General features: G+C 47.1%; 1 protein-coding gene across 1 annotated transcript; it reads right to left on the reverse strand.

Annotated features, from left to right (window-relative positions):
* Nucleotides 1–2,967: 2,967 nt before the first annotated feature.
* LOC125310735 (extracellular matrix protein 2) lies at nt 2,968–7,189 on the reverse strand. The gene is made up of 4 exons (XM_048268376.1): nt 7,122–7,189; nt 6,491–6,568; nt 4,961–6,086; nt 2,968–4,593 (listed from the first exon to the last, which is right to left on the reverse strand). Exons 2-4 carry the CDS (start codon nt 6,555–6,557, stop codon nt 3,495–3,497), a joined length of 2,292 nt encoding a protein of 763 aa, XP_048124333.1. The 5' UTR covers nt 6,558–6,568; nt 7,122–7,189; the 3' UTR covers nt 2,968–3,494.
* Nucleotides 7,190–8,090: the final 901 nt, after the last annotated feature.

The following is an 8,090-nucleotide window of genomic DNA, read 5'->3' on the forward strand; positions in this document are numbered from 1 at the left end:
CTCTCTCTCTCTCTCTCTCTCTGTCTTTCTTTCCCTTTGTCTTTCTTTCTGTCAACAATCCTTTTTCTCCAAAAACCACACTGAAACAAAATATTCTCTGGGCTCACTGAGTAATCCCCGAAATGCAGCACCAGATTAAATTCTCAACACACATCCAAAATGGGACCCTGCAGACACACACACACAGGCGATCTACACTGACAGCACACTGCCTAACACAGCCAAGGCACTGCAGTATGTGCTCTGAGTTGGCTAGAGTGCAGAATTGGCCACAGCTATTTGCATTGCAATAAGGTGAGTATGTGTCATGCGTAGTGTAGTCCCATATTTATTTACGGATCCGATGCACTGGTTTATTGAGCATGCATGACATTTATGACATGTCTTTCTGTTTTTAGGTATCATTACCTCTGGTGTTGGTGTGTGCTTGTGTGTGTGTGTGTGTGTGTGTGTGTGTGTGTGTGTGTGTGTGTGTGTGTGTGTGTGTGTGTGTGTGTGTGTGTGTGTGTGTGTGCAAGTGTGAGTGTGTGGGTGTACGCGCACATGCTTGTCTGTATGCATGTGTGTGTGTGTGTGTTTGTGAGTGTGTGTGATAAAGTGTGTGTGTGTGTGTGTGTGTGTGTAAGGGGGGGTCTGGCCTGTTGCCACCTCTACCACCTATTTTTGCTAATCCTGGTATTATCCTGTCTCCAAACAACACTCCACAATCTAGTAGTACTGTCATGCACACACACACACACACACAGTGAGTGGGTGGTTGGGTTGGAATGGACAGAATACAGGGGTATTAGAGTCAGAGAGAAGGACATGGAGAAAGGGACAGAGGGAAAGGAGGATAGAATGAAAGAGAGAAACAGCGGGAGAGATGAAGAGCAGAAAGAGAGAGACAGAGGAAGGGAGGGAGTGCTGTGTGTAAACGAGTGCAGAGACAGCTCTGGGGCAGATAAAGAACAGGCAGGTAGCCGTGCACACTGGAGGAGAGGAGAGGAGAGGAGAGGGGGTCAGGGTCCTGCTGGACTGGAGGGAGAGGCCGGTGCACTCCTCTTCTCTCCTCTCCTCCTTCACTTCTCTCCACTCTTCTCCTCCTCCTCTCCACTCCTCTCTTCTCCTCCTTCTCTCCTCCTCCCTGAAACTCAACTCTGACCCGTTGCTACGTTCTCCCTCCCCTCCACTCCCCTCCTCTTCCCTCTCTCCCTTCCTCTCTCTCTCTCTCTCTCTCTCTGATCAATTCGGTCATTCCCTCTCTCTTTCTGGAGCAGCTGGAGAGCAGTGCCACGTAGCTGCAGCTGCAGTCGTGTGTTTCACACACATGGAATTCACTGTGCCTCTCACCAGCTCTACACGTGGAGCTCCTGTTCTCTCACTCACACTCTCTCACTCCACCAACCCCCCCTCTCTCTCTCTCTTTCTCTCTCTCTCTCTCTCTGATTATAATGGAAGCATAAAAGTCCAAATCTCTCTCCCTCTCACTCCTTCTCTTAACTGTGTCTTTCTCCCTCTCTTACTCTATCTGTCTTTGCCCTTTTCTTTTAATTTATTCCTCTTGCTTCAACTTTATCTTCCCCCTCTCTCTTTTCTTTCTATCTCTCTCTCTCTCTCTCTCACACCTCTCTCTCTCTGTTCCCTCTGTCCATCAGGCCCCTGATGAGCCTGTGCAATGTTTTTGCTCAAACAGCATCACCAAAGTGTGAAACTGCTTTACAGTTGAAGCACAGTGCTGTGTGTCTATGTGTGTGTGTGTGTGTGTGTGTGTGTGTGTGTGTGTGTGTGTGTGTGTGTGTGTGTGTGTGAGAGAGATAGTGAGTGAGTGAGTGAGTGAGTGAGTGAGTGAGTGAGTGAGTGAGTGTGTGTGTGTGTGTGTGTGTGTGTGTGTGTGTGTGTGTGTGTATGTGTGTGAGGGTGTGAGTGAGAGAGAGAGTGAGTGAGTGAGTGAGTGAGTGAGTGAGTGAGTGAGTATCTCTCTCTCTATGTGTGTACTGTATATGCAATTTCTCAGAATTATATGGGCTACCAGAGGTGCATTGACTACAGGAAACTACTTTTTATACAGCCAACTTACATGGATTTAATTGTGCATTCATATACATAAAGAACAACTACACAGTGTATTCGGGACAATAACTTCAAATGAACTTAAAACTTTTCAAATCAGTTCAAGTTTCAGACTGCTCTCTCATGTTAATTTTCCATGGAATAGAGGCTTGTGATTTAAGGTTGACTCACACTGCCCCCTTCTGGAGATGAGCTGTACACACACTTGCATTGAGAATACATCCTCAATATTGTAGTCAGCTTTTCCCCTGTACTTCCCAATTCAAGCTCCAGTGTTCACATGTTACACCACGCAAATTTTATACATGCACACACACACACACACACACACACACACACACACACACACACACACACACAATGCAAGCTTAAGTTTATTGTGATACATTGTGACGCCTAAGGACTAAACACACTGTGTACACAGAAATGCTTTATAGCTGTATTGCCCAATATGTATACTGTTATGTGACTAAATTGTTTCCTTGAACACTTATAGAGCTCTCAAAGTCAGTGTTCTGCACTCCAATGTAAATGCACCATTTCATTTTCCCTGACACCTTTGTATTGCATTACGTATGCATAAGCCAAAGGCCCCTCCACCATAGCCAAGCGCTTTCCCCAGAATCATAAAACATTGCAGCCCTGTGATGACTCTCTTCTGCACAGGTAATGAAAAGCAGTTCAGTTGTATTTCACTTTCTCTCGGGAGAGGACAGCTCTCCTGTGTGATGTCAAAGTGATGAGAGACTTGGAGACTACACAGCGGCAAAAGAATAAATGTTTTCAACACCATCTCACAACTCAGCATTCTGCAAGACAGATTTGTTACTGAGTTGGTGTTGCTAGAGAACACACTGCTGTATCCAGGAAGGAATGGGATCCACTAACACGAGGGGGGGTGATATCCAAAGTAACAGCTGAGACTGTCAAAAGGCTGGCCCATGTTTGACCCTCTCTTCCCTAAAGATCCGGGGGAAAAAAACAGTTTAAAGAGAAATAATCTGATGATTTGGCTGCCACATTCATCTGTTCATGAAAAAGGATATGACCAACCACGGTGGACCATCTGGAAGTCTCGGACACGCCATATGCTTACAACAGATTTGGCCCTGATCCAGAATGAATGAGGAAAAGTGCAGAAAGCAATATTATCAGATTATTTTCAATGACATTATCTATCGGTCAGACAAACCCTGTGACTCTCCACTTCACAGGTGTCTGTCCACACAGTCTCTGCCTTCACTTGACATAAACCTATCGTTTTCATCAGCCAAAATGGACCACCTGGAAGCCACGTGATGTACAAATGCATTTTTTTTAGCCACAATCCTAAATGGATTAATAAATTGGATCTTTGTGTTAAAACTAACATTATTTATTGATGACACAAACCATTTCATAGTCCATGTCACAAGTCCACTGTCCGTGCCCTCCCTACGCTCTCAGTCAAAATGGACCACTTGGAAGCCTCGGAGACACCGGAAGGCGCGTGTGTCCAGCCTGCTCATGTCGATCAGGTTGTGCTCCAGCTGGACCCTGACCAGCTGGCTGAGGGGCGCGTCGACACCCCCCGGGCACAGTGCATCCCGCGGCACCGACTGGATCTTGTTGTGGGTGGCCGACACAAAGTGGAGTGACGTCGGGAGCTGCCTGGGCACATGCCGCAGAAAATTATGGGATAGGTCGAGCTGGTGAAGCACGGGCAGGGTTCGGAAGGTGCCCAGCGCCACCCTGGCGATCCTGTTCCGGGCCAGGCCCAGGTGCTCCAGATTGGGCAGCCGTTTGAAGGCGGCTTTGCCCACTGAAGCGATGGCATTGCCCTCCAGGTTGAGGGTTTTGAGCGATGGGGGAAGGTGCCGAGGGACCTGCCTCAGGAGGTTGCCCTCTAGGTTGAGGCTCTCCAGCCGATGGGCATTGACCAGGGCGTCCTTGCCAAGGCCCTTGTTGCCCAGCCGGTTGGCGCTGAGGTCCAGGACCAGCAGCTCTGAGTCGCCCATGAAGACATCGCCGTGAAAACTCTGGATGAGGTTGCCACGGAGATAGACCTCGCGGAGGCTGAGTGGAAGCTGGGAGGGCACGGCCAGGAGCTGGTTGTGGTTGAGGCTCAGCGTCCGGATGCTGCCCAGCGGAGAGAGCACACCGGCGGAGAGGGAGTCCGACCCGCTGCCCAGGCTGTTGTTGTTCAGGCTGAGGATGAGCAGGCCGGGGCAGCGGCCCCACGCTGCCTCCGACATCCCGCTGATGTTGTTGCCGTCCAGCCTCAGCTCCTCCAGCGAGGCCGGCAGGTCCGCCGGGATGCTCTGGAGCAAGTTCCTGTCCAGGTAGAGACGCTTCAGGTTCTGAACTCCCTCAAAGGAACCCTCCACGGAACTGTCGGTCAAGCGGTTGTTGCTGAGCACCAGGAACTCCATGGAGAGGTACTCGGACAGGAGATCCAGCTGGATGCTGTCGATACGGTTGTTCATCAAGAGGACGTAGCGAGAGTTGTAGGGGATGCCGAAAGGAACTTTGTCCACTCCTTTATCAGAGCACTGGACAACTCTGAAAATACATTGTAGACACAACTTAAGCACCCAAACATGTACGAGAATTCCAGGGACAATCTAGGCAACTTTCTAACCAACCTTGTTTGCTAATGAACAAACACATCTTTGTTCATTGAACACATAGGATAAGTCAAGTACATGATAGCATGCAGATGCATGACATGCTACTTAAACATGCTACCTACCTAGTGTTTAAGTAGTCTACTATGATACAAACTAATTGCACCAAGTGATCAACATGAGAATGATAGTTCCAGGTATAATCTAAATAATGTAATTTAATGGATGCAATACTGCAAATAATGCATTTTACCTACTGTACACGGCTACTTTTACTGAGGTGGAGAGGAAGTCTGTCTTACCTTCCATAACAGGCACAGTCCGAGGGACAGTAGTCATCTTTGAAGAAAGGAAAGTACGGAGTTGTGGGTATTTCCTCTTTCTTGTCCTTTTTCTTTTGCTTGTCTTTCTTGTCCTTTAGAGATCTGGTTATTTTTTTGTCCTTCATTTTCTTGGCATGTTTTTGATGTTTGCTTTGGCTAGTCTTAGGGGTCAGTTTATGTTGTCGTTCATTGAGTGTTGCTTTGGTTCTTTGCTGATTAGAAATGGCTTTGTTTAGTAGAGATAAGTGCTGTTTTGAACTTTGGAGGGGTTTAATCACAGTTTGCTGGACTTTTAACTTGGCACGAGTGGTCTGGTTGTTTTTAGGCTTTTGGATAAATTCACTGCTGTTAGCTTTTTGGCTAAGCTTCTGCTTGCTTTTTCCACTTGATGTCTCTGGCTGAGCTGTGTTTGTGTTGTATCGAGCTCCAGATTCTTGGTTGTGTGTCGTGCTGAGCACAGCCTTACTTGTAGGCCGTATCTCCACTGCTGGTGGAATGGATTCTGCCTCCCTCATGTGGACGGCCTGAGAATGTTCCATTACTTCCTGAAGTGTTGTGAGGTCATCATGTGGGCCGAGTCTGCTAGCCAATAGCGTGGTCTCCTGTAGTTCCACTGAGGGCTGTGGAGGTAGGATAACTGACAGACTTGTCTGGAGAGGATTTTGGTCGACAGCATCCTGAGACAGTGAGGTAGCAGCTGGAGTGGACACGAGAACGGTTTCCTGACTGACAAGTTGACTGACATTCGTGGGAACTGTAAGATGGATTCCCTCAGGGGGATGTGGAATGCTCTCGGAAATTAGACTGACCGCTGCTGTTTTCTCAGACTCTTCTGTGTATGCATGGTCAATTAGCCCTCCTACAATCTCTCTCTGTTCTCCGTTCTGCTCCACTTCTTCTCTCTCATTTTTCTCTCCCTCAAGCCATCCATCATTTCTCCTCTCCTCCTCTCCTTCTTCTCTTCCTCCCACCACTTGCTCTGTCGGCCCGTAAGCATCTTCCTCTCGACTCCCCCCCTTCCCTTCCTCCCTCAGTGGACGCTCTGTCCTGTTTGGCCAGCGGTCAGCCTCATACTCCCAATCCTCCACCGTTGTGACACTCAACCCTGGGAACACATTAACATGCATTATATGATTTACAAATGGACATCATGGACAGTTTCATTAGACAAAGTCCAGTCCTAGAATGAGAATGTTAATGGAGATCTCCACTGAAATAAAGCTTTAAGGCTTAATCCACGTCCAGAAAACTGACTCCATATCCACCCCGACCAGTAGGCACGGCTGAAGTGCCCTTGAGCAAGGCATCCAACCCCTCACTGGCGCCGGGCGCCTCTGTTGATGCAGGCAGCTCACTGCGCTGGGATTAGTGTGTACGCTGTGTGTGTTTCACTAATTTACGGATTGGGATAAATGCAGAGACCAAATTTCCCTCAAGGGATCAAAAGAGTATATATACTTACTATACTTAAATACAAACACAAAATCACACAAACACGTGTACACTTACTGGGCTGCAGAACATAGGAGTGAGCGGTAAACACAGAGTGGAACAGCAGCAGCGTGAGTAACTGCATTTTTCAGGCACCTGCGCAGATGTGGCAACAAAACAGAAAAACTGTCAAGCACATATAACATGAGACGGCTCCTCCAACATCCCACAATGCATCATGCTTTATCTCTGGCAGCACATGGCACTGGTGCAGATCCAGACCAAATCAGGGCCACATCAGAGGCAGACCCGTCCCAGAGTCCTCTACAGCTGACTGTGGTACCTAGCGAAAGATTGACTGTGTCTCGTACCAAGGCACTCATGTGAGGCATCACAGAGCATCTATCAAATCTGTGCCAGTTATCAAACGCCCACTGAAGTTAGAGGACATTTGAGACATATATACAGAGACACAAGATGGATCGCCTGTCAAAAACAAAGAAACTTTGGCAGGAAATGACAACGTTTCACAGAGCACTAGCACTGATACTGTAGCTAGCCAACTTGTTATCCATTCTGAACAATGATCCAAGCTGTCATGACTAAGCAGTTACTTGTTTTCCTGTTCAAAATCAGTAGAATATTATGATCAATTCAACTATATTGTACATATGTGTATGTATATGTAAGACATTAGCAGCAGGCTTACCTTGACTGGGATTTGTGGAGATGAGATCCCTTTGCTGTCTGTTCTCTGGGTGCTACTCTCCTAACCTACAGAGGGAGGCATGTCTGTCCCTATCCCTAAGTGCCTGTCTAATTCAAAGTACCCGCTGAACACACACACACACACACACACACACACACACACACACACACACACACACACACACACATGCATACAGAGCAAAACACACAGAAATGCACCCTCACATTCACACACACACATATACACACTATACACTGACTAAAAGACGACTCCCATCTTTCCCTGGTAAAAAGAATTTTCACACACACACTCCAGGACAGTACACACTCTCAGATAATGTCTCTGTTAAGAGCCCCTATCTTAAGAGGGAATTTCTCTCACATACACACTAAGGCCGGAGGCATCTGAAAGATCAATACGTCTGAGAGGAAGCGGAGATGAGCATGGACACAGGACTCTGATGGTGATAGAGATTGAGAGTTTGGGGAAGAGCGTGTGTGTGTGTGTGTGTGTTTTCTGCTGTTTGCCAGTACTTCAGAGGTCATTAGACTCCTATCGCCATGGTGAGAAAGAGAAGCTTCAAAGGAGGGTCACTGCCCTTTGGGTTTGCAGTGAAGGATGTGACCTTTGACCTTTTTCAGAGGACACAGGGAAGTCCTGGTTCCTGCCACGACACACTTTTCTCTGAGTGGCAATGAAAAAGAAAAACCTCATATTCCAGTGGTATTCCCAAGGGAATGTCCAATATATCACCTGATATACACAGTATATGTTAAGCAGACATGACAATATGCATGCATTTTTCTCTTTATGCATTTTTTATTGCATTTTCATCTTTATATTATATTTAGCATTTGTTTCTAATAGGGGTAACAAAAAATGGCCTGTTTTTACTTCTCAAGAGTGTGTTTTTTTTATTGGCCAGGAGCACCAAAATGGATGTGATACATTTTGCAAAGACTGTAGAAG

The sequence above is a fragment of the Alosa alosa genome, chromosome 17, assembly GCF_017589495.1.
Source record: "Alosa alosa isolate M-15738 ecotype Scorff River chromosome 17, AALO_Geno_1.1, whole genome shotgun sequence".
Classification (NCBI taxonomy): domain Eukaryota; kingdom Metazoa; phylum Chordata; class Actinopteri; order Clupeiformes; family Clupeidae; genus Alosa; species Alosa alosa.

Coding starts and splice junctions, on each gene's coding strand:
- LOC125310735 (XM_048268376.1), bottom strand. CDS start 6,557: ATGCAGTTACTCACGCTGCTGCTGTTCCACTCTGTGTTTACCGCTCAC. Junction 6,087..6,490: donor CTCCTATGTTCTGCAGCCCA/GTAAGTGTACAC, acceptor ATGTGTTCCCAG/GGTTGAGTGTCACAACGGTG. Junction 4,594..4,960: donor GACTGTGCCTGTTATGGAAG/GTAAGACAGACT, acceptor ATGTATTTTCAG/AGTTGTCCAGTGCTCTGATA.